At 39.5% G+C, this 26,099-nt stretch overlaps 1 protein-coding gene across 4 annotated transcripts in view; it reads left to right on the top strand.

Annotated features, from left to right (window-relative positions):
- Positions 1-26,099, top strand: part of BCL11B (BCL11 transcription factor B) — a 98,565-nt gene that overhangs the window by 33,008 nt on the left and 39,458 nt on the right. For 2 of the 4 annotated variants that reach the window (XM_073349609.1, XM_073349608.1), the window contains exon 3: positions 12,391-12,606. The exons of the other annotated variants lie outside the window; for them this stretch is intronic. In XM_073349609.1, coding sequence (XP_073205710.1) covers positions 12,391-12,606 — 216 coding nt within the window. The remainder of the gene's footprint in view (positions 1-12,390; positions 12,607-26,099) is intronic. 4 annotated transcript variants of the gene reach the window in all.

Here is a 26,099-nt window from a genome sequence, read left to right as displayed (position 1 = left end):
AAGGGTTGTTTCTTGATTGTGCTACTCTTTTACCTTCCCAGATGGAATTTGATCATCCAGTCTTCATTTAGTCAACATTCCTAAAGAGTCTGCTGCTGCTCTGATTGAAGCACTGGGCAAAACTATAATTGATTAATTTATATAACACCAGGATTGGGTCCAAAATTTGTAACACACAGCTTCCTTTTGCAAATAAAATTTGATTCATTCCTCGATTATTTCACCTTTTAAAATCCCTATAATAGTCTTTTCCTGCTTTTTTTATCCACCTTAGATGGCTAATCAAAACCAACCTGCTTGGTTAATTTTCTGGAATACTTTCTGTTCATGTATCGTTTTGTTACTTATTCAGATTTTTTGGCTGACAATTGAATTGAGAATTAAGCTTAAGATCCTGCTATTGACTTTTAAAATCCTCAGGAGTCTTATAGCTTTGTGGATTGTGTCAAATTTCCTGTTGGTCACTTTACCCACTTCATTTGTACATTCAAGGTATCAAACTTTGGGACATTTTAGGTCCTCACTAGTGGAGTTTTCTTCCCAGAGAGGTCCACAAATCAAAGTCCACCCTTATTTTTTAAATCTATATTGAATATTTTCCTGCTAACTACTTGCCACTCTTTGCTATGTTTTAGTTTGCTTATGTGAAATGTCACGGTGATTGTGAGTAGTGTTTATACACAGGGGAAAATTGTGGTTACAGATTTGTATGTAAAAAGTCAGGAAAAGCAAAAGTGAAATTGCTAGTAGTGTAATTAACTCATCCACATTGTACGTGTGTGCAATTTTTGAAGACTAGAGGGGGTATAAAATGTATAGCTTAATATCCACATTATAAATACTGGGTAAGTTAACATTGCTGTTAGCAGGAGACTAACTGGAAAAAGAAATACGTGGTACTCTCCCAAACTTTGCTCACAAACCAAGCCCTGCCCATATGCTAAGTTGCAGCCCTTGTAGATGTCAATTACAGAAGATAGCACAGATCTTCTTGTGTATGTTCTCTACATACAGTGATACGAGCTGATCGTCCTCCCTCCACTTTCTTGAGTCAACAGTGAAACAGCTGACATTGTTGATACTTAAACTGTTGTCATTAGTCTTCAGAGTTAACAGCTGCAGAGGTGAATAGGGGCAGTTCACAGCTCTCAGATAGTGTTTCACAATGTCTGTAGCCTCAGACAAACAGCACTTCATTGATTTACATCCCGTTCACAGCAGAAAGTTTTCTTTGCAACTCTAATGGCTAGAGAATTATTTATTTATTTTAAAGGAGGCTTGGATTCTGGAGCACCAGTTGGTATCGTTCAGACCATGAACAGGTCCAGTTCCACCCCAGCCATGAGCACCTTAACATTTCCATTTCCTTTGTGCCCATTCATGGCTTTAACATTGCATCAATATAGGGTTAAACATTACATTCCCTTGGTTTCTTCTAAGCCAAAAAGAAAGAAGGAGGGGACAGAAAAAAAGAGACAGAATACCATAACTTTCTGCTCTTGTTCATTCCTTTCATTCTTTTGTTGGTCCTCTCGTCTCTCTTTGCCTCTCCCTTCTCGCTCCGGCCTTCCTTTCTCCTTGGTCTCACTCTCTCTGTGCGTTTCCCACCACCACATTTCTTGTTCCGCAGGTCTCCTGAGATTCACCATAATAAGAAAATCACTTTTGAGACCAGGCAGCTAGAGAGCTGCTTAAGCCCCACTACAGTCTAATTCTGCCACCAGGGTTTTTCATTGGTGAGGGGTGATTTGTGGGGGCAGATGAAAAAGTGGGGTAGAGGAGAAAGGAAAAAAGGGGTGAGAATAGAATGGGGACAAATTTAGGGGCAGTTGGTGGGAGGAACTTGTCCAAGCCGCAAATTCCTTCTGCTTTCTTCTCTAAGGGCCAAATTCTGCATGAGGATGCTTGTGTGCACTGAAATACGAGCAGCTGAGAACAAAATTTGGTCCCAAATGGACAAGTTCAGAAGCCAAATGGTCAGCATAATTGACCACTGGTTAGTCCAGGCTCCTGTCCTGCTTACCCATGTCCCTTCGTTTTTGCATCTTAAAATGACAAGAGCTATACGATCTATCTATCTATCTATCTATCTATCTATCTATCTATCTATCTATCTATCTATCTATCTATCTATCTATCTATCTATCTATCTATCTATCATGTATATGTGTGTGTGTATGTCTGTATCTATATATATACTGTGTGTGTGTGTATCTTTGTATTTTTGCCCACATGCAGCCCTGATTTCACCCCCTAATTCCCTTCATTAATTCCAGGATTGGTTAAATTGCTCTTATCACCTATTGGGGCGATATGTTTTAATATTATGATTATATCAGGAATATTTGCTGAATATTCAGGACTAAAAATTTAAATCCCCACAAGGATTTGTATAACCATTGAAACTCCTCAGGACTTAATTATGAGAGCTGGGGAATGAAATCAGGGGAATATTCATGCACTGTTTATTGTCAATCCTGTATTTTTTTTAAAAAAAAAAAAACTTCCACAATCGGAGTGATTATTATTATTTATTACTTTATTTCAGTAGCACCTAGAGGCGCCAGCTGAGATCAGGGCGCCATTGTGCTAGACACTGTACGTGCACGTAGTAAAAGACCCTGAAGAGGTTACAGTCTGAATAGACAAGACAGACAAAGGATGGGAGGGGAAACAGAAGCAGAGAGAGGTGAAGTGACTTGCCCAAGGTCACAGGAGGTTAGTGGTAGAACTGGGAGTAGATCCCTACTATCCTGACTCCCAGTCCAATACTTGCTTTACTGGACCACACTAGCTCAAATGAGAAATGATTTTGATGTCCTGTTTGTTAATGCTAGATACTTTAGGCCTGATTCTGCCCTCATTTACCCTCCCTTCCCTTCCCTTCCTTTCCTCGTGTCGCTCCCTGATATTTAATACACCCCTATAGAAATGTAGGCAGCTACCAATGATGCAAACACGCTTGTCTTGAGGAGGAGGGAGCATGGTTTAATTTGGACCATAATAGTTTTGGGTTTTGGTGAGTAATTCTTTTCGTATATTTAATGGGGGGGGTGAATTTAAAATAATAAATATTGGTTTATTTCTTAATTATTTTGCATTTAAACTCTGAGTGATTAAAAAAATAACAAAGATAAATGAGCAGGTTTGGTTCAATGACCCAGCCGTGACATTAGACAAAGTGGAGTATAAAGTCTTTGACCTGATTCTCTAGCCATGTCTATTGACCAGGTAACAGGCATGAGATCTAGAGTGTGTTTTATATGGATACTGATGAGTGGCATACAAAATACGCACCGTGACATCAGTTGTTGCCAAATAGTGGGACAAATAACAATTAACATACCTGTCTTCTAAAGGGCAGGTTTTGGCACTCCATAAGCAATCTTCAGGGATATTAGGGGTCACCTGTGAAAATTCAGATGGTTTGTTGGGTAAGTAAAAATATCCTCATCCTACTCTTTAAACATGAACACCCAAAATAGGAGACACAAGTATATGGATGATCAAAAACATAGATATGTACACAGAAAGAGGATTTGCATGCACAAAACGGATATTTAGGCATTTAGTAACCTTACATGGGGTGTTTTAAGCTCAGTTTATTTATGTTTGTAAAGTGCTTCCAGAGCCTTGTATGGAAGGCATTAGTGAAATGAAAGTTGTTTATTATGATTATTATTAATTAATTAATTTATTTATTTTATTATAGCATCTGACTACTACTAGGACCCTACAACTTGCATGCACAATTTGGGGCTCTTAAATTTAGAGAGTGATTATAAAAACATGACCCTAATACTTTTCACTTTGACTCCTTGTACTGAATGTGTGTATTCAGCTGATCCACTGAAAGATCATTTTCTGTCCAGAAGTGAGTAAATAGGGACTTCAAAATGCCTTTTAAAGACAGCTTAAGTAAATCTTTGCCTTACATATAAATATGTGTTCTTATGATAGAGCATAAAAGCTCCAAAGACAGAGCTGCAAAGGAACTGACTGTGTGAGCTGTTAGTTGCTTCCAAGGCACTTAAAAAAAAATACTGCTATTAAAACAAAACCAAGGAATTGCATAGACAAAAGACAATGTTTACATTGTGTTAAGGATCTGACATAAACTAACAAAAGTCAGGAAGTGTAAAGCTGAGGTCACATTCACTCTTTTTAACCAGCTCTGTTGTGCTTAACCACTGCAGCATATATGTTATGTAACATAATACTTCAGACTCCTACAAATGCTTAGCCACAACAGGGCATGTTAGGAAGAGCTTGGCATTGTTCAGAAGATAAAAGTCTCAGCTATAACTTTGCATTTCCTGAATGACGATGTTTAACCTTAACTTTTTTACATTTAGGCTTTTTCCCCCCTCACAGTGCTTAAATAATAGATATTTTTTGTCTCTATAAAAATAGATCAGCTATGGGAGAAAATCCCATCAAATCCATTCTGCCTTTTTAGAAAGACTTGTCTGTGGCAATTTTGTGCAATTTGTGGCTTCATCCTTGTTCTTTTTTTTTTTTTAAATAGCATTGAAATGATACAGTTTGAAGAAATCAGCTAATTCTTCAATGATTCCTAGAATATGTTTTTTAGGTTTTAAAATATGGGAATAATTAACCTCAGATTGTAAAAATCTGCAGAAAAGCCAAACAGGCCTGTGTAACCTGGGATCTAATAACAAAGAAGGTGAGTCCGATTTCCGCTGTCTTAAGAGAGACCCAAGGAATGATGACCTACATGCCTTGTCCCTGGAGCAGCAGTTAGAGCTCAGCTATCTGGTGCTCAGTTAAGATGGCACTCAACTTATCTGGTATTTGAAATTTCAAAACAGTGGATGTTGTCGGCTGTTAATTAGATGTATTTTCACTGCAAAATGATTTTGGCAGTTAATACTGCTGTTATGTGCTTCAGTGTGAATCCTTAGTGGAGCTATTAAAGTGTGAGAGCCTGAATTTACCAGACATTTTGTAAAACTGCTGGCTTTTTGTAGCATTGTTCATAAACCCTGTGGGGAGGCAAGGACCTTTCTCACTTGGAGAATGCTGCCTGCACATTTCCTACCAACTGATTAGTTGGTTGGGACCTTCTTGAACTCCTCTTTGCCGCCGGGCTCCCAAGGATGCGCACTATTCCTTACCTGGTACGTTTTTTTGTTTCCAGACTTTGGCCACACCCAAGGATGGACTTTGTAGCATAGGGACCACACATAATACTATAGGGCTTGGTCTGGTTAGCAAAGCACCCTCGATTCCTGCCTGAGTTATATACAATAAGGTGAGGGCTTTCCACATTTTGTAAGTGCTGAGCACTATGCAGGAACAGACACCTAAAAAGCAATGCCCCAGAACAGACACGGAAGTTATTCTGTATTTTCCGATCAGTTTGTAACCAGAAAACTCCCAACCTTTTCCAGGGTAGATTTGACAAAATTGACTCGCACTTAATAAGCAAACAGTACATTTAATTATGGGGATATTCCCCCCCCCCCAGTCTTACTGTATAGTTGTTTTCCCCCTTATAATTTAAAATAAAGTGGCTGGTACAATATTGAGTCAGTGAAAAGAAACTGGATTTTATTTTTTTTTCTTTATTTGCTTGAATTTGAATTGGGTTATCTGCCTATCTTGTTTATGAAATTTTGTGCTGTCTTTGCTGCACAGACTGTGACTCCCAAATCTTCCACAGCTCCATTTCCATATTCCTGCGTGCTTGTTCTTTGTTAATCACTTGGCAAGCGCTTATTTGAATATTAAAAATTTCTTTAATCATCAAAGGCAGGAGCACAGCTTCATGAATATTCATATTTTTTTCCTCCTCAGACTGGATTCTAGTTCATTACCCTGCAGTAAAGCCAAACAGTCATCAATCGCGCTCATTACAGCCGCTGGCGTTTTGATTGGCTGCCTGCTGCTGGTAGCTTTCTCCCTCCCTCTGCCCCCCACCTCTCCTCTTCCCTTCTCTATGAGCTGTCGTGTACCTGCCAACAACAACAACAACAAAATATCAACAGTGCAAGAATAAATTTCTCTAGTTGAAAAACAACTTTGCAAACTTGTCAAACAGTTCTTGTCACTTTTTTCTGTTTTACCCCCTCCCCCCCAAAAAAAATTAGAAGGGAGAAACTTGAGCTTTAGAGATGAATATTTGTCAAGAGAGTTGACGTAAGTTTCATTTGCATAATGACTTTGTACTTCTGCATTAATAAAATTTGCATATGAAGCCATGTTAATTACTCCTGATCATGCTTTTTGCATTCATGCATAGTAATTTTCTCCGACTTGTGAGAATTAATGTCTTGGCATGGGGGGGAGGGAGAAAGAGGGGGAGTTAGGGTACTGTCAAGTTTCTGTGCCAGTGTCCCTCACTCACACACTTTCTCCTTCATGCTCACAACGTCGCTGTTCTTCTGTGACTCATTTATGCATTATCAGTTGGAATCCTTGGGATAAAGAAACGTATCTATTCAAAGGGAAGCCTCGTTTGCCAAAAAAAAAAAAAAACCCACGCAGAACACCCGTCCTTTACAACATTGCATTTCATATTTGTAGATAAAGTTTAGCTGGAGAAAGAATAATATAAGTCAGGCGGTGTGTGAATCTGAATAATCACAAATTGTTGTGTGCACTTTGTCTTGAAAGGTGGCGTGGCTGGGGTGTCCGTACCCCTGAGTGCTTGTGTGTGAACATGCCTCTCTGTGTGGGTGTATGCATGCGCATGTGCGTATGTACATGTTTTATGTGTGTATCTGCATACACTCTTCTGTGTGTGTGAGAAAGGGGTATTTGCCTCTCTGTGTGTACATGCCATGGTATGTGTGTTACCACTGAAAAAGATTAGAGCCTCTATGTAAACCTCAGTACTGTACGTGCTCTGTGTGTGTGCTTGCTTCCTTGTGCCTGTGTGTGTGCTACTATTCATATGTGTGCCTTTGCATGTGTGTGAGAGAGAAAATCCATGGTTAAGAGATTATAATACTAGGTGGAAAAGGTCCATATTGTAATATGTAACACAGATGAAACAACTCGTTTTAGGAAAGGCTTTCAGATCAGCGGGAGAGATTATCAAATAGATTCTCGTTGCACTGTCGGATGTGTCTGGCTCATGGCTGCTGCATGGTAAATACAGAATACCAGACTTCTCAGAAATAGCTGCAGGAGTGTACCTGAACACAATGGGATGGTGCAAAGATGGGTTTGCAACCTACACTCTGAATTTCCTGCTTGGGACTGACATCTGCCATTATTTTAAGAGCTTTTTTATATAATGTAACTGAATCTCTCTGACTGCCTATCGAGCTGTCTACCTGCACACGTGGGTACAGAGAAGCAAGTATGTACATACAGAGGCACGCATGCACTTGGAAGAAAGGCTTAAACAAATGTACACACACAAAAACATACAGGCAAACACAACACACCAAGAAAGGAATATAAAAATACACACATATATACATGCACATTGATCACAATATAATACATAAAATAAGATCTCTCTTAATTTGTTGGCTGTCTTAAAAACTCTGATACATTACGTTCCAAGGGTAGGCTACAATTCCACCCTTGTACCACTCTGTTGTGCTTGGGTACTGTTCTGCAGATGTGTCTGAGAGAATTCGGTTTTTTCATATACAATACAGTATGTCCAGCAGTGCCTAGGCAAGGTGAGAGGAACAATGAAAGGATAACATTTATGCTGGGGTTGTGACTTTCCAGGGTTTTATCATTGTCAGCAAGATCCTTACACTCATTTCAATTTTGGGGGATTATATTTAATTTAACTTAATTTCTTATACTCTTAGACTCAAAGGTCAGAAGGGAGGGACCATCATGATTATCTAGTCTGACTTCCTGCACATGGCAGGCCACAGAACCGCACCCGCCTGCTCCAGTAATAGATCCCTAACCTCTGGCTGAGTTACTGAAATCCTCAAATCATGATAAAAAAACTTGAAGTTACGGAAAATCCACAATTTACACTAATTTAAACTTGCCCCATGCTGCAGAGGAAGGCAAAAACCCTCCAGGATCTCTGCCAATCTGACCTTGGGGAAAATTCCTTCCTCACCCCAAATATGGTGATCAGTTAGACGCTGAACATGCAGGCAAGACGCACCAGCCAGATACCTGGGAAAATTATCTGTAGTAATTCTTCTTTGTAAATGTAAAATTAGTGGGGAACAAAAATGACTCTCAGATGTATCTGGGAGTCTATTCAACAGTGATATATATGCAATGTAGAGCCTTTTTAAAGTGTAAGGAAAAATGTCTCCTCTCCCATATGCACTGGACATCTTTTATCCGGACTGTGATCTCTCTATGCCTGCTTCACACTATTCTACGTGCAAAACTCCCATTGACGTCAATGGGAGCTACACATGCAGAATGAGTAGAAAATATGCTATAGAGATCTGCAGTGCAGGTGAGTGATTCTCCCATACTGATTGCAGAGGAGAATTATGCCTCAAACATCTAGGCAGGGATATATAAAATACACTAAAACAATTAGATCAATTTTTCTAAAGTAGTTTCTAAAATTGCACCCACTTTTTCTTTACATCCAGGCTTCCTTGAGCCCAGATTGTGCAGTCTGGGTGTCTAGATTTCTAAGTACAGTATCTGATTTTCATGTGTAAATGTGATTTCCTCATCCTGGTTTGAGTTTTTTATATGTACAAAACTTGGATGTGAAGAAGCCTGGACACAGTTTGACAGGCCAGTTATGGACTGGGCACTTGTCAAATTTTAGTCCAGAGCCTGCAAACCTACACGTTAGGTGTGATTGGGCCAATCTGGAAGTCTCTACTTTGTTTCCACTCTGTCCCCATTCTGGCAAAATCTTGCAGTGATGAATGAGACAATTCTAGCTCTTAGTTACACTGGTGTCAATCCAGAGTAACTCCAAACCATTCATTGAAGCTACTCCAGAATTATAATAGTGTGATTGGGAGCAGAATTTATCTCAGTGGGAGATTTGCTGAAGTAAAGAATGGGTAAATGCTGAGTATCTGATCTTTTGAAATAGGAAGGAGTTCATAGATTTTTTAAGGCCAGAATGGACCATTTTGATCATCCAGTCTGAGCTCCTGGATAACCCTGGCCATAGAATTCAAGCCAGTGATTCCTGCATCGAGACCTGTAACTTGTGGCTGAGTTGAGAATGATCAGTATCTCACACCACTGTTTTAAAAGGGCAGATTTCTGCTTTTCTTGAATATGTTTATATTTAAAGCAGTTAAACTGATGAGGAGTTACCCTATCTTTGTTTTCATCTTTAAAACACTCCTTACTCTAGGGTTGCCTGGTACTCACTGAAAATGGGTTGGATGTGCAAAACCCAGACACATCCTTTATGTACTTATTGAGGTGCTGCTGGGCACCAGCTCCGCAATTTATACAACCAGAAGGAAGCTTTGTTTGTTTAAAAAAATGCACTAATTTTCTCTGGCCACTTCCTTTGAACCCAATGGATGAGGTCTCTCTGCGAGTTTATTTTCCAGGCACTTTGCATTTGCCAAGGTGCCACCTTGTCTGATCCTCAGATGCTTCAGAAAGTTATTAAAAATGAAGGGAGCAGTGAGAAAAAAGATGGCACCACCTGGTCTGTAACTGCTGACAGAGGAAGGCATGGCCTTGTGCTGGTCTGTAAGCCCTGGGAGTTTTCCTCTCTCACAGCACCAATCTGTGCAGTAGTGGCATTTAAGACCTGCCAGGGTTGTGTTTTATTGTTTATTGCTTCTCCCTTCTTTACTTGCTCTTTGCCCCACTTTTGCTTTTTGCACCTGTTAGGAGTGTCCTTTTTGATACTTCATTTCCTTCTCTTACTAGAGCAGGACACCTTGGACTAGAACTTGGACTCAGTGTGCCTATCTGAGGGCTGTATTGCGTCTTTTCATGATCCTGAGGGCTGTGGCTAAATGGAGCAGCTTGCAGCCATCCTGATCCTTAACAGAGAGTTGTGGTCCGTTGAGATTTTAGGAAAGACTGCTGTGCTTCGTTTTGATCCCAACATTTGGGTCATGCTGCATGCTGGGATCTGTGCTCCCTGCAGGCCTCCCCTCCGTATTAAAGCTGAGTTCACCCTCAGGTAGTATAGAATTCTGTAGGCCCATATGGCCCATAGACAGAACTTTGGCCCCCCCCTAGACTCCCTTGTAAGCTTTGGTTCTGTTGAAAGGTGTAAGTGATTGGAGTACACGTGACCTGAACTCCTTCTGTATGTCCCAGTCTGTCTCTTAGAAACGTTATGGTGCAAACATTGTGGTGCCACACATGGATAGTTGGAGGTTGCAATATAATTTTGAATATTAATGTCCAATAGCCACCCTGTGTACTCAGATGTCAAGCCCACAACTCTTCCCACAACACACAAGTTCCCCAGTAACCAGGTGGCTGAACCAGGCCAGCAGAGTGCCAACCTAATTCATTATACTATTTTTTAAAAATAAAAGTGCAATTATTCAATAGCTTTAGGATGCCTTCCCCCGTTCGCAGGTCTTTATTGCTCTATAAAAATGCTTCCCTTATTATTGAACTTTAAAATTACAATGAAGCGGCCCCTATGTGTGTATGTCTGACATCTGTTTCTTTTTGCCTGGCACACAGTCATACTCAGAATGTAGTACAGATACAATGGTTATCTTTACCTGTTTTTGAAGCATTTGCAGTGAGATCAAACAGTTCCAAAAAAATGCCCCATGAGCCGCAGAGATGGCTTCTATTTAAAAGCAGTCCTTGTAAAAGAGCACAAATTTTATCCTTGATGCTTGGAGCTCAAGTATTTACACAGGGAATTTAGATTCTTCACTTGTGGTTTTGGCAAAAGCTTCACACAAATGTTTTGCACTGGTGGTCTCTTAGCCATTTAAGATAAACGGCAAAATCAAATGCAGTCCTTGCAGACTAACACTCTGGATGCTGTGCCAAGGATGAAGTATCCCTATTTGCCTCACATGTGTAACTGTCAGATCAACATGTAGGCATAGTTTTCGAACTGGGACTCTTGAGATGGAGAGGATGCATTATAACATGCTGCTTCTAATGTTATAGGGCTTGTGGCAAAATAGTTCTTGATGCCCGGGTGTGTATATGTTTATGCATGTACTTGCATGCACAGACAGAGTTGTCACCATTAAAACAAAATAGGTACAGCGTTTGCCAAAAGATACCCTACAATTAACACACTTGTTTCCTGATCTAAATGTAGGGGAAAACCTGTGGTTTCCGAGGTACCACTGTGAGGTAATTGTTGGCAAATGCCAGCTTTTGAACGGTGACCACTGCACCACATAGCTTTATTTAGAAGCTACCCTGGATTAGTTACAACTCCTTGTTGAGTAATTAAATAAAAGTCATGGCTTTAAATAAATATAGCGCCAGATCTTCTGTTGGAGTATTTGTGTAATTCCATTGACTTCAGTGGAATTATACTGATTTACAGTAGTGTGTGTGTGTGTGTGAGTCTGCATGTGCATTTGTGCATAGGTATGTGTGTGTATACACATATTTTAAGATTTTTATTTTCTTTTTTTAAGTCATAGGGCTCCTTTCTGACTAGTGCCTGGAGAAGAGAGGGTTTCCAGGGAAGCAGGAGAGGATTCTAAACACAGCTTAAATAGCAGAAGATTTCTAGATGCGTTAAAAATAAATAACACAGTTTGAGGCTACAATATCGTTTTTCAGCTATTAGGAAAAAGGTTGTTTCATTCTTTATAGGCTTGATAGGGAAACAGAATACACAAATGGGGCATGCAAAATGCGTAACTGGCTGCAGCTCAAATGGGAAGGAAGCACAGTGGCCCATGAATGCTTTATTCTGGGAGCTTGATTTCTGGCACCTCTGTGAAACCATTTGAGCTGTAAGTCGCTGCACTTTGTCTGCGCTGGTGGGTTGATCGTGTTTCAGCAGCAGCTCGGCAGAAAGCCTACCCAGTTTTGTGTCAGTTAAATGCATTAACACGCCATAAAACAAGAATCCCCCTTTTGATTCGGTCCCTAAGCACGTGCTGGTGGGTCTGGTAACCACCTCCAGTTCTCATCTGCACCATCTTTGACCTTCTCTAGCTTCCCTCACCGGCCACCTCATCCCCTTTCGATGTCTCCCTCCCTTGGGCCCCTCCAGTCTGAGTTTGTTTTCAGAAAATTGCCTGTAGCAACCTGTGGTTTTGTAGTTCTTCAGGTCTCTTGCCTGCCCATTCCCCCAGCCTGGCTTCTCCTCCCTGGCTTTCCAACGAGCCACAACGGTCTCAGCCTGACATATAAATTAGTTAACTAAAAGTATGTAGCGAGTTAGGCCTAGTTGCCCTCCGCCCCTCCTGTTTTCCCTGATGATGCCTTCTCTGTCCCTTCAAACTTAGATCCGACTGACAGTTTTTTCTATTGTTTTTTCTCCAGGGCCGTCCAGGCCTGCAAAGCTGCCGGGGGCTCCCATAGCTGCCTCCTCCCACCCTCACACATCAGTGATCACGTCACCTCTCCGCGCACTGGCCTCTCTCCCGCCCTGCCTTAGCCTGCCCTGCTGTGGTGCACGTGCAGTCTCAGTTGGCGGGACTCAGACTGAGACTCAGACTGAGACTTCAGGCACATTTGGATGTCATTGTCAGTTGTCAGGTAATAGAAACCTTTTTTTTTTTGCTATCTGAAGGTCAGTAGTGCTGCCAAGTGATGTCATCTGTACTGTGGGAGAGTCGTCTTTGCTGGGTTGTGTGGGGGAGGCAGTGAAAATGTAAACATTCCCTCATCACTGAGGTCGGGGAGTGGGAAAAGGGGTGTGAGTCCATTCTCCCCTTCCTCCCCTGCCCCCCATTTACCCACTTTCAGATGTCACCACCAGCTGCTGCTGGTCTGTTTATGCCACATTGTGAGCAAATGTCTGAGAATCCTTACATAATGTGATACCCTGGTATCAAGATTTCATCTCTCTGGGCTGTTTATTTTAAGCTTAATTGGATAACATTTAACATCTGAGGTCTTTTTTTCCTAATCATTTGTATTAAGGGCTTTCCTCAGAGTCCATGTGCATGCAGGATGTATGTGCTCCATGCACTTTTTCTCCTTGGCTTTTGAGAAAATGTTCCTCATTAACTTTTTTTTGTCTTCATTTTTTAAACCCCGAGTCTTGTCACTGCCATGAAGGAAAGGCAATGTGGAGATTAGTGGAACCCAGGTTGCCAGGGAGGACTCTGACATGTGACTGACTAAAGAGTTGATGCCTGACCCTGCCATTTCAGACACCGGGATCTCTTTGAAATCAATGGGTGTTCAGAGTGCAGCTTAGTTGAGGGGTCAGGCCTGTAGTGAATTTAGGGGGTTAGAGGTGAAAATGGGAAGGGCCTAAAAGAAAATTCAGCTAAGGCAAAATCCTAAAGTGCTTAGACAGGAAAAACTCCCGTGTGTGCCAAATTCTGCAGTCCCTATTCGGACAAACTTACTTGGAGTTTCACAGAATAATGCTGAGTAAATACTGCATAAGGACTGCAGAATTTGGACAGTCAGGACGGACTGAGCAGAGTGAGAAGTGAGTAAAGCCTTCAAGAGTTGGCCCCTATGACCTCTTGGAAGGGCCAGCATAAGCTTGCTCACATACAGCTTTTCGTTGTAGCATGTGCAGATAAAACCCTACCACAGTATAACAGTGACTATATATCAAGACAGAGTCCCTGTGGTTCAGTTTCTTTGGAAAATACCTGATTGTATTTCCTTAAATGTCTGCGGTCTTCCACTGGGCGATACTGGGGCTGAGGGAGAAAGTTAGGAACTTCAGATTTAATGTGATGAACAGATCAAAAGTTTTGCAAGTATTTTAAACCTTGAGTCTTGAAGGATGAAGAGTTCTCAAGAGGAGGTTTAAAAATACACAACAGAACCTCCAAGAGCCTGATCCAAAGCCTGAAGTCCATGAAAAGACTCCAGTTGACTTCAGTGGATGCTGGATTGGGTCCATTGTGCAGTCAGTTTTCATACATCAACTTTGCTCTCAGCACAAACTCTCTATAACCAGCATGATATGTTGCACAGTGCAAAGCATTCAAATAATGTCTGCCAGCGATATGTGAAGTTGCACTATATCCAAGTTCCCTATAAGCAGGTTGCTTTCTCAGTGGGGTTGATTCTCCACTCTGTTAATATGGCTTCACTTCATTGGCTTCAGTGGACTGACATTGCCATAAAGCTAATATAGTCAAGCCCTTATAAACAATTAACACACTATGTGAAGGTAGGCAGTTTCCTCCTGTAACTAGTAAAACATATTGGAGGTGAGCTCATATTGTCTGTTCCCCTCTCTTTTTTTTTAATATAGAATAGACCCGGGTGTCTTTGATATGTAGGTAGTTGTAACAATGAACTGATACCCTTATTCCCTATTGCTTCTAAAACAAACATAGACAGTTAATGGAGAGAGAAGAAAGTAAAACTAAAAATAGAAAAGGAAGGAAGGACTAACTCATTACAGCATGTTGGAACACAAGGCTTTTCTATTTTACGTACTTGCATTTTATAGTTGTGCGCTGTTAGTGTTTGGAATGATCTATTTGCTAAAAGAGTGATGCCAGCTTTGTGGGGAGATAGACCTGTTATCATGGCTTCCTATAATTACTGCTACAGTCTATGGCACTTAGAGAATAGGTTATATCAAAGCACACGCTAAGTGTTTATGACAGTAGTTGGTCAAGTTCTGCTTGAAAGAAGCATTTTCTTCCCTTGGACAGGAGGCGCATATCTACTTAACCCTTTATTGTCTTCCATGTATAACACTGAGAACATAGAGCAAGGTCTTTCTTACACCCAAAATGTTTTGTGGAAATGAAACTTTGTGTTGACTGTATAATAATACTGGTGATGATCTCAATTTATTTTCTTTCCTCTTAAGAAAACCATTTACACTGGAGAGTCACTTACTCCAGCTTTAGGGATCTGCTTGTGTCCCTGACTCGATTAACTCTTTATTCTGTCAGCCTTGTTTCTGTTTCCGAGGAATTGTTTCATTCTTTGAACAAAAGCCATTAACATTTCCCTCCTCTCTCCTTCCTCCTCCATTTCTTACCTTTTTGTATTTTTCAGCTCTTGCTTAAATGCATAGTAAGGACCTCACATTTTTCAGTGTAGCCTCAACATCTCTAAATCTGAGGACAAGCAGTTGCAGGTGCATCTGTAGGCACGTAGTATCTCTGATTGTCACTCACAAGTTAGGTCCTTAGGAGTCTGTTTAATTTGTGGTGGCATACCTGAGTTGTTGGCTGCATATGGGCATCCACATGTCAAAGCTGCTGTTGAAAATTTGGTCCTAGATATGATTTCTCTTGTACACAAGACACTGTTAAGTTGTGCAAATGGGAATTCATCCTGCATCATCTCGGACTGTTTGTGCTCTTTAGAAATTTTGATGCTGATAATATTCAAAGTAGTCAATAATAACCGCAACAAATGGATGCTATGGAAGTTCTGCTGTGGTGTGTGCTGGGCCACTTTTTGGTTACTAGTTGCATATTCTGTTACGCTTTTGTTAATTTTTTTGTGTCTAAGTCAACACAGGATGTAGAATTAGCCAGTTAGAGCTTACATATTAAAATATTATTATTTTAATATCTACACATATCACTGTTGCAGTGTCTTTTGTGCCTCAGAAGCTTCTGTCTGTTGAATTGGGCTCTCTTGTTTTAAACGTTTTTAGTGCCTATTTAATTAGAAGTTGGAACAGAGTCATGAAATTCACAGGGTTGTGTAGGTTGGATCTAAAACATAAATGGGCACAAAATTCACTTTGCTTTGTGTCTTGCCAGATCAGAGTGCTTTTTTTAATCTTTTTTATTTTGTTTAAATCAATTCTGACAGCTTAGCTTAACTGTAAAATACATAACAAAGACATGCAAATGATTATTGAGTGACATAATTGTATGTAAAAATATATGTATGTTTGTGTATACTGACGCTCTGGAAAACTTTCACTGAAGCCATTTTTCACAATACATCTTTACTATAAATACAGGTGTCTTTTTCAAGATCTGATTTATTAATATTATACTTTGAGGCTGAGATTTTCAAAGAGGCCTATGAAACTGGGATGCTCAATTCCCATTAAAATAAAAGAGAAATGGGCTATGAAAATCTCAGCCCGAGAGTACATGACATTTTATGACATACTGTAGAAACACAAAAAGTCCCTGCCCTGAAGATGGTACAATCCAAAGGCGCTATAAATGGAATTGCAGTTGGTACATTGCAAGGCACATTGAAACAACATGGGTCTCTAATTTACCCATTATACTTGTGTTATTATGGGCCTGATCTAAATCCATTGGCACTGGCCCTGTGAGCATGGGTTTTATATACGTATATAAAAATAATTAAATCTATCTATCTATATCTAATCAATCAGTGAAACAGCTTCCTTCCCACACAGACATATCTATAAGGAGGTAGAAAGCTATTGTAATACTTCAGTTGCATATTTAAAAACAGTAAGTGGGCATTGACAGCAGTGATAAACGGGAAGAACTGTGAGGTTCAAGGTCTAACACAGAGGAGCCATGGGGCCCTAGATCACATGGTTAGAACAATTTCCTGTTAATTCAAGGCATTCACCATATTAGTCATTAAGACATTCTAATAATTACCCAGTAATCTTGTAAAGTTAACATCAATTTACTTTGCTACTAAAATTTTGCTCACTGTATTATTTAACTAGTCTGGTGTTTTCTTGGCATGGGTTAAAGTGACAATAAAGTTAAAAGAACTAGCTGTAAGCAAATAATAGGTTTTAACAGTAGAATATTTTTTCCTCCTTTAGTTATATATCACTATTCATTTTGTGTTGGTTTATAATCCGAGTCGGCCAATGAGAAGTGCTAGAAAAGACCACACTGCTGTAAAAAGCTTGATGCAATTAATACAGTCTGTCTAGAAAGCAATATTATTTCAAAAACTTTTATGTTAATAATATGGTATGTGTTCTGCACGTTTCATACTAGAACAAGAAGCAAGCTTTTGTTTCATATCAGACTGGGTTTTATTAACACTGGAAGATCAATGGAAAACAAAACAATAATCAGAATGGAGAATGCAAACTCATCCTGCAAAAGCCTCCTCACTCATCAAGTCCCAGGACGATGGCTGATATGTTACTCCTCCCCCTCTTACTGAGTGGAATCTGAAAAAAAAAACCCATCCAAATTAGACTTCAGATCTACTTCCCCCCCTTTTTCTTTGGAGAGGAGAAAGAGGAGTTGGACTGTGTGTGTGAATGCAGACAAAGAGCTACAGCTACATTAAAATCATTTGCAAATGTTTCTTCTCATTATACTGTGAAAAAAAAAGATTCACGCAAGAGTAGAACTGACTAAAATTTGTGCTCCAAAGAGACGTCTCTATTAGTCACTGATAAGTTATATTTATTTACTTATTTTAATGAAATATTTAATGCATTTTGAAGAATTTACTTCATGCAGTGTTTAAAGTATGCACTATCTATCTATCTGTCTATCTCATATCCAGTCACAAACTAGACCTCAACATAAACCTATATTTAATACATGGTATGTTGATCAAGAGATGAACAGGAGACTATAAAACAGCAAAGAGGCAGCTAAAATTAGGGCGCTTCACAGGGCAGTGGTGCTGGCAATATAAGTGAGGCTTAGGCTTTGTTCTAGAAAGACACCCTATCAGTATAACTTAGTAAGTCCTAATTATGTAAAGTTAAAAACCAGCGGGGCAAAAGGGGTATTTAAAGTTGCTTAAAACTAGATGCCTGCAATTTCCAGACATCCAAGGAAAAAGACAGGTGCTTAATTGCAATATTAATGGGTGGAACTGGATCCAGTAATCTCAAGACAAAGGGGTTCAAGGAAACATTGCCTACCGTAGAAACAATGGCTCCAACATTTAGAGAGTTAACGGGATTGCATACCACTACACCAAGCCCGAGAGTCTGAATTCTTCAAACGTTCCAAATGTAGAGCTAAATCAAAGAATTCTGTTTCAAATCCATACAAGATGTTGCTGTTTTTCTCCTCTGACAGGAGAAGCATTTGGAAGTGCAGTTTCTTTCTTTTTTTATAGCTGTCTTAAAAAGGAGTTTGGACGTTTAGCACAGCTGGTGCTCATTACATTATGCACTATCAATAAAATAGCATGTGTAATTAATTTTTAATGCAGTGCTAGATGCAGTGCTTTAAAGCAGTTACTGTATGGGGAGAGCTGACATCGGTCACCGACATCAGAAATATTAAAATAGAGGGTTAGATTTTGCATTTTTAAAGGGTGTATGTGTGTGTGTGTGTGAGTGAGTGGGGAAGGGCTAATTATTAACCAGCAGTTCTCTGGCTATGATTAAATTTAAAAATATTGCAACAAGATAGATGGAGGTGTTTTTTAATTTATTTATGGGAATGGATGAATTTCCCATTACTGAGGGGCTCACTGTATGGTAAATGATGGCTTGTTTAGGAAAAAATGTTTTCAGAGCAGGTAAACACCATTAGGCTAAGCAGTAAGCTTGGTGGATTTGTATTTTTTAGTGACCGGTCTTTGTTAAATCCTGACCATAGCTTGTCAGTATCAAATGAGAAGCCTACTGAAAAAGGCAAAGTGGGATGTGAGGTTAAACGAAACTAAAGGATACACATTAGAGTTCCTTCAGACCCCTTTTTTAAAAAAGAGTTCTTTCTTGTGGCATCTTATCGGTCACAATAAAAATAAACCCCAAATTTCTTCTCTTGAATCATTTCATATTTGGGAGCAAGGTCAGTTTGAATGAGAGTAAGTAGAAGGATTAGGAAGCACCTTTGATGGGGGAGCTGCTGCTGCTCTGACAAAGGACCCACTCACAAACAACCCCATTTACACTTCTGCTTTTTTCTCTGCAAATTGGGGCTCATGCCATACTTTTCAGGAGGCCCAAAATAAAAAGAGGACGCCCCTACTAATAGGAATGTATAGGTGAATACATAGCTGCATACAGAAATCATATCAGAAAACACCTCCACTGCCAGTAGCAAGAGCAGACGTATTTTTCTAGTTGAAATATTGTGCACATTCTTACTCAACAAAGAAGGGATCCACTTTATTTTGCAGCAGGAGCAACAGGGTAACTACTGCAGATAATTTGTGCTGTAAGATCAACCGTTTGATGGCACTACCTTCCCCCTACCTCTCCACTCTTTCCCTAAATGCAGCCAGTCTCTTCGTAAACACTTCATAAAAAATGTTAAAAACATGAAGAGTGGAAGGCTTGTGTGAAACAATAATCTGTTAGGAAATGAAGGATCAAATTAGGATTCGCACTGCCTGTCTGAATTCACTGGGCTTGCCTTTTGGCTGTGCAGTGCACAGGGATTTTTTTTTTTTTTTAAAGCACTGAGATTTTTAGACACACAATACGTAGATGTTTGCAATTATTCTTTATTTCCCTCAGTAAAATCCCATTCATTTGTATGTAGCATATGCCAAACCGTTTGCTTGCATTTCTTCACCTGGCATGTGTAGCACTGAGTTATTCTGTCCCTTCAGAAATGTTTTCTGTCATTGCTTTTCTTGGCACTTTCGATTTGATGTGTGTGTGTGTGTGTGTGTAAGGAAATGTGCTAACTAGGCTTTTCAGACTCAGTGAGGAGGATTAGTGTCTTGTGTGTAGACATATCTCTCACAATCAAGGGCAGGTAGTCTAATCTAGGAAATATCATTTCGATAAATGTTATCAAGCCTGCACCGTTTGACCCACAAACCAGTGTGAAAAGCATTGGTAAGTGTACATTTCTTTGTGAACCTTTTAGTTTTTTAAAGGAGCTGTGCCAGATTGCCCACTGCAGTATCACAGCATAACTCCATTGAAGTCAAAGGAGTTTATTGAGTTACCCATTGCACTTCTTTTGATAGAAAAATGACTGCGTACATATTTGAAGCATACATTTTTGTTTTCTTCTTTATTTGCTCTATGGTTTCCATACATTTTTTGTAACACATAAGTGTATCTAGTACACCGGAGTGTGGCATGTCCCTTATGTAATCGTCTTCTTTCTGCCCTGCGGATGTTGTTGTTCTTGTTTTGTTTTGTTTTTTTTAACCAATGTCCTTGCCTGTGTACTAAAGACAAGGCCATTCACCAGAGCAAGGACTAGGGAAGGAAGGTCTGATGAATCAGTAAAATGTGTACTTGGAAAAATCCCACATAGAGAAGGCTTTCATTTTTTATGAATTCAGCTGTAAGAGTCAGAGGTCCTGGGACTTTTGGAATGAGGTTAATGCAGGCGCTGAGTGAGTATTTGAGGAGACAGGGCATTTGGAATCTTTCCATAAAACTGTACTTCTAAAATTATTCTTTGCTAATAAGAACCTAAGGAATCCGTGAGTAGAGAGAAGTCAATGTATACAACACACCTGCTCCCTTTAGGTTTGTTTAAACACCACTTCCTTATTTTGGGCCATATCCCACTTGATTACTCACATAAACAGTCCTGGTGGCTTGTAAGGGGAGCGGGATTGGGCCCTTTGTCTTTTTGTCCTTCAATCTCACTCTTTCTGTATGGGTGGTTGACTTTTTAACTTTCATAATATTGACAGATTATTTTGTTTTCTTTGTCTGTGTCTTGAATTGCTTGCTTTGAGTGGTTATAATTCTTTCAGAACAAAAATGGTCCATTTTAGCATAGAACTGCTTCTTTAACCTATTTTTATAAAGCACTCCAAAGATGATTCAGTGCTCACAAAAACATACCCTTGCCTTTTGTTTATTTCCTGGGTTTCAGTAAGCCTCTAAGTCATTCACCTTCAGGAGGATTCTGGGTAATTTTTGAGTACCCACTTTCATGCCCTAACACTGAGCCATGCAGTATCTTCCATGAGCCAGGCAGAACAATGATCATACAATGCCATCAGTCTGTGTGTGGAATTCTTGTTGACAACAGGGGGAGCACATGTGGTACTTAGTCCTGGGAGTGTGTCTTCCTGAGAGGTGCCTTAGTGCTTTTCATTTCCATCAACTTAGTGGTGTTACACCCGTTTTTGCAAGCTGTGAATTTCGCCTGTGCAGCCCAGGAAGGTATATAGCTCTAAATGAGAACTAGTATATGGTTAGGAAGGATCTGTCATTTAAAAATAAGTTATGTAAGAAATAAAAATTAACAGAACTGAATAGGATCTTAAAATAGCAATAAACCTGCTTACATGTAATCCATCTTTAAAAGAACTACTGTTATTTTAGTTCACATCTTCTAAAAGGTCTTTCTGGTTTTTTCCCTCCCTCCAGTAGAACAGGGAGCGAATAAGTGCACGTATTATGACCTAACATTGTTTAACATTTAAAGGGTGTCTAAAAATTAAGTTAGAGTGTTTACAGATTAATTAATCCAAATCCTTTATAAAAAAATGTGTGCTGTTGATAGAGCTGGGAACAGGATGTTTGTGGTTTTGCCTATAGTGAGGACAACATTAAAATAAGTAACTTTACCCTTATGCAGAAGTCCTATAGAATTTAATAGAAAATAAACCCATTCTATAAATTTTTAAACCTTTTCACTGAATTAAAATAATATCCCTGTTATAAAATATAAAATTCTGTAGTATGGTTAAAAAAGCCCTATAGTATGGATATAATTTTCTATTACATTCAGTTGGCTTGTAGAATAATTTTGATAAACCCTATTAAATTTCTGTAGAAATCTATTGGTTTTATCCTTATACAGTCTGCAGAGCTTTGCCATAACGGGTAGGGTAAAAGATGCTATTGAAATGAGAGGCAATAAAGCTCTCTTATTTCTCCTCTTCACCATCATTGTCAAAGATCATTAGGATATAGTCAATACATTCTTAAAAGCACAATGTCTTGAAACATTCAGTGGCCACTGGCCAGCAAATCTTCTTTTCAAGGAGCAGGCAGATGATCCGGGTTGGGAATGGGCAGTGGAGGGTAGGTTTTTTGTGATTATAGAATGCCACAACATAACGTCATCCAGACCTTTGAGGGAAAATGAAGATGTACTGGGAAAAAAGCCATTGCCTTTTAATGTCGGGTTGAAGGCTGCCTTGTATAATTTTCTCCTTCCTTTCCCAGTAAGTCTGCCAGGACCATTGCACATCTCTCTGAGATGGTAATCAATTATTAATTTTTTTTATTACACCAGAATTGGCAAAACCCAATAAATCTTTTGTCTGTGGTTGTTTATATTGTTGGTAGTTCTTTTTCTCCACCGCCTCCCTTTCTTCACAAATTCCTGTTATCTCTGGTGAACCAATCTGGTCAACTGAGATTGTTAGAGGAAGGTTGCCCATGTGATTGTATTCCCCTGGGGATAGCACCACTGACCCTGCTCCTCTGTAGTTCTCTTGGGAATGCTGGAGCATATTGCACGCAGACAGACAAAGAGACAGACCCCCGCCCCAGCAGCCCATCATGAGTCAACTTTTTTGTTGCTTTGATACGTGATTAGAACAAGCTCTTCTGTCAATGGCCCGCTTGACTTGTGGTGACTGACCCACAAACTTAATCCACACCTAATTTTTATTCTGGAATTTCCTATTTTAGGGACCTATTTTAATATATATATATATATATATATATATATATATATTTAAATTATTCCCTTCACTTTCTTTGCTTTCTTTCACCTTAGGAAAATTTCTCTTTATTTGCCCTCCCTGAATTACTTTTAAACACATTTTTCAGAACCTCCTCTACAAAAGTCAATCCCAAAGTGAAATTGTTTTAATTTTTTTTAAATGGAAGTATCAGCTGAAAGAAAACACAGCTCACAACATGCAGATTTATTGAGCCAGCATGAGCTTCTTTAATAAGATTTTTTATTTTAAACTGGAATAAGAGCACTATCCCTTTAAATCTGAACTCAAACTTTACTGGATATTTTACAGAGCCTGGTTTCATTTATAGTGGAGCCAGACTTGCTGTGTGAGAGCGGTCCGCATGCTGGAATTAGTCTTAAGCTTGCTTCTGTGGCGTTGCCAAATTCCATGTTTGTGTTTTATTTAGAATTCTTTTCACGGCCAGTCGAATCTGTTCAGGCACACACAGGCGCTGTTGCGCCCCATGGAGAAAATAAGCAAGCTTGCGTTTTCTTTGGCATAGGCCATGGCCACAAAAGACTGCGGTCTAAAAAAACATTTTTTAAAAGCTATTTTAACCCATAACAGATGTATAAAGTAGGCACACGCATGCCAGTTTCCTTAGTTTTAATTAAAAAATAATTACAGCTTTAATGGGATGCTAGTGACAAATTTGGATGAATGGTGGGTGACATTATCTCAAGGCTCACTTCAACTTATAAATTAGTGTATTTCTCTTGGCCGATCATACAGATGAAATTAGATGAAGGAACAGATTAATATTTTTTAAAGTCACATTTCATCAAAAGAAAAAAATATGGACTCCAGTACCACATGCTCTCATGAGGTTGCAGTATATGGGGAAAACATTTTCCCCCTCCTGATGAATGGTTGGAATGGATTTGGACTCTGCTTTGCAAGTTACCTGTCCCTTTCATAATGTCACTGGTGGTCATGTTGCCAAATTATTGTGATTAATGTCAGCAGGCGATTCTATTTATAGCTACATCTAACTAGCTGATACAGTTTCTCTAAACCAGGGAATTTTAAACATAAAACCATACGTGAATTCTGTATGTTGCAATGGCAGTCCTTAGATATGTCTGCTCACATGCTGGCCTTTTGGATTGTATTGCTTTAATTCTTCATAACTTGAGACTATTTTCTATTTGGGGCTTTTAAGAAATACCAGAGACAGTGCTGGAACTGTGTGCAGGTACCAATGATTTTTATTTATGAAGAAATAAACAAGGGAGCAATAAATATTAGATGGGCTAACCCCAAATCTTATTCCAGTTGTTATTACAGACGGGTGTACGCCGAGCTGGGAAAGCAGGAGGAAAGAATTGTTATGGGAGGTGACTGGACTGGTGGATACTTAACGAAGAGGAGAGGATGGACTGCTTAATTCAAAAGGGTGTATTCTCCCCTCCCTGCAAAAGCCCAGCTCTGTATGGGCACTAATAAGAGAGAAGACTCCAGAGTCAGCAAATTCCTTTATAGCAGAGGGCAAAATTCCATTTCCAGACTCTCATGGCACATGGGCTTTCCTCCAATATTGTGCTCCACTGGGTAAAACTTTCCAGATACATGCACTACCAGGCATGGGCCTGACTTTCCAAATGGGAACATGAGGTCAGAATCATGATCCACTGGGTGGATCTGTGAGGGTAGTTTTGCCCATAGAGGACCAAATCATGCTTGCTGGACTCATAAGCATTCCCACTGTCTCTAGTGGAATGGCTTGGATGCATAAGATTTGGCCTCCAATGTAAAGGCAACTAAGAGTTGTTGAGGTACATATTAGTACAGGTAATAAGAGCTCATAACAGTAGCTTATCTTAGCCCAGAATTTCCTTCGTCTGTAACTTTTCCTTACAAATATATCTATTGTGTTTTTCCTGGTTAAAAAATCAGCAGATTTCATTTATGATTTTTTTATTAGCTCATTGTGATTGGCAAGCAACATGCATGCATGCCTGACATCGGATTGACTTGGGCACCATCCTGTTCCTGTTGAAATCATGAAAGTTTAGGTGTTTATTTCCAAGGGAGCAGAGTTGGGTCTCCCATGTTACCTGCTGACAGTAGCCTGCCATATCAGGCAAGACAAATTCAGCAGTAGGAAGTCACATTGTCTGGTCTGCTTGAAGAAGTTTGAGTTCATTACAGTGATCTATCCTGCTTGGTTTTTCCATTCTAATAAAAGAAGATCCTCTCTTGTTTGTGTGCAGTATGTCCATTACCTCAAGCCAAGCCAGATTCTCCAAAGATGTGACTCCTAGGATTTAACCACACTAAAAGAGAGATTTTCCTTTGTCAATTGAATGAGTATTTCTGTGGCAATGTTTCCCTAAACCCGAATAGCTCAGAAGTAAAAATTAAGTTCCAGTATTAAGAACATGAGTCATACGGCTGCAGATGAGAGTCATTTCAGCATTCCTGGAATTTTTGGAGGGGAAACGTTACATTCAAGTTAATCCTTTCAATTATACCTTATTGCTAAAATAATCCATCAGGCATTCTGCAGTAGAACCCCTCTGCTATTCGATTACAGTTCAGGCTTTGAAAATAGCACCTGAAAATTTTCAGACTCCTGAGATTCAGTGTCTTAATTTTCTTTTTGTGTTGCTACACATAGGATGGTCTATTGCCTTTTTAATTCACTTCTTAGGATTTTTTTTTTTAATAAATAGGGCTAATTTGATTTGTTCTGATGTGTCTCAAGTATCTAATTGCTGCTGTTGAGAATGATTAATGTCCAGTTGAAAGGATTCCACATCCATAAATGAGAATTGAAAACAGATGCTAGTTTGATGAAAGTGTGCGCCCCATTCCTTGTCTGCAGAGGCTCACAGAGCAGGCTGCTGAGATATAGCTATCTATCAATAGATAGATGTTAGATGCCAAATACAGTTCATAGTCTCACACACATACACATTTAAAGCTGAGCGACCAGTTAACAACAAACAATTTATCGAGGGACTTTAGTGTGAGCTGTAAACGAATATCCTCAGATTGTCATTCAGAAGTATTTGACAAACTTTAATGTCATTTTAAAAAAAAGCCTCCATGGACTGATTGCAAATAGTTCTCTGTGAGGATTTAATCTTCAGTGTTCATCAGTCGAGTGCTGCTGGTTATTTGTCAGAAGTCAGATGAGTCACGCAGAGCCTGATTTTCAGAGGTGCTCAGTCCTCAGGTTTAAGTCAGTGCAGGCTGTGCGACCTCACAGGAAATCGGGCTCATGTTGTTGGGATGTTACTGGTGGGTTGGACAAGTGCACAAGCACTTTTGGCACAGGAAGTCAGGCACATCTCAAAGTTGGCTTCTGCAAATGAATGTGTCTGTGATTTTGGAATTTGCTAGTAAAATTCGATTGCATGCAAATTTGTGAAAAGAGGCAGATTCCAGGACAATTTTTATCGTATCCAACCAGCTTTGAGGTGCGCACGTGCACACTCACACACACACACACAAACACGTGCAGAAAGAGACAGATTTTATATAGCAATAACTACAAACAGTGCTTATTCTGTAATACTTTTCAC

The sequence above is a fragment of the Lepidochelys kempii genome, chromosome 6 (assembly GCF_965140285.1).
Source record: "Lepidochelys kempii isolate rLepKem1 chromosome 6, rLepKem1.hap1, whole genome shotgun sequence".
Lineage (NCBI taxonomy): Eukaryota > Metazoa > Chordata > Testudines > Cheloniidae > Lepidochelys > Lepidochelys kempii.
Note: the sequence above shows the minus strand (reverse complement) of the source record. Positions and strands in the feature narration are given on the sequence as shown.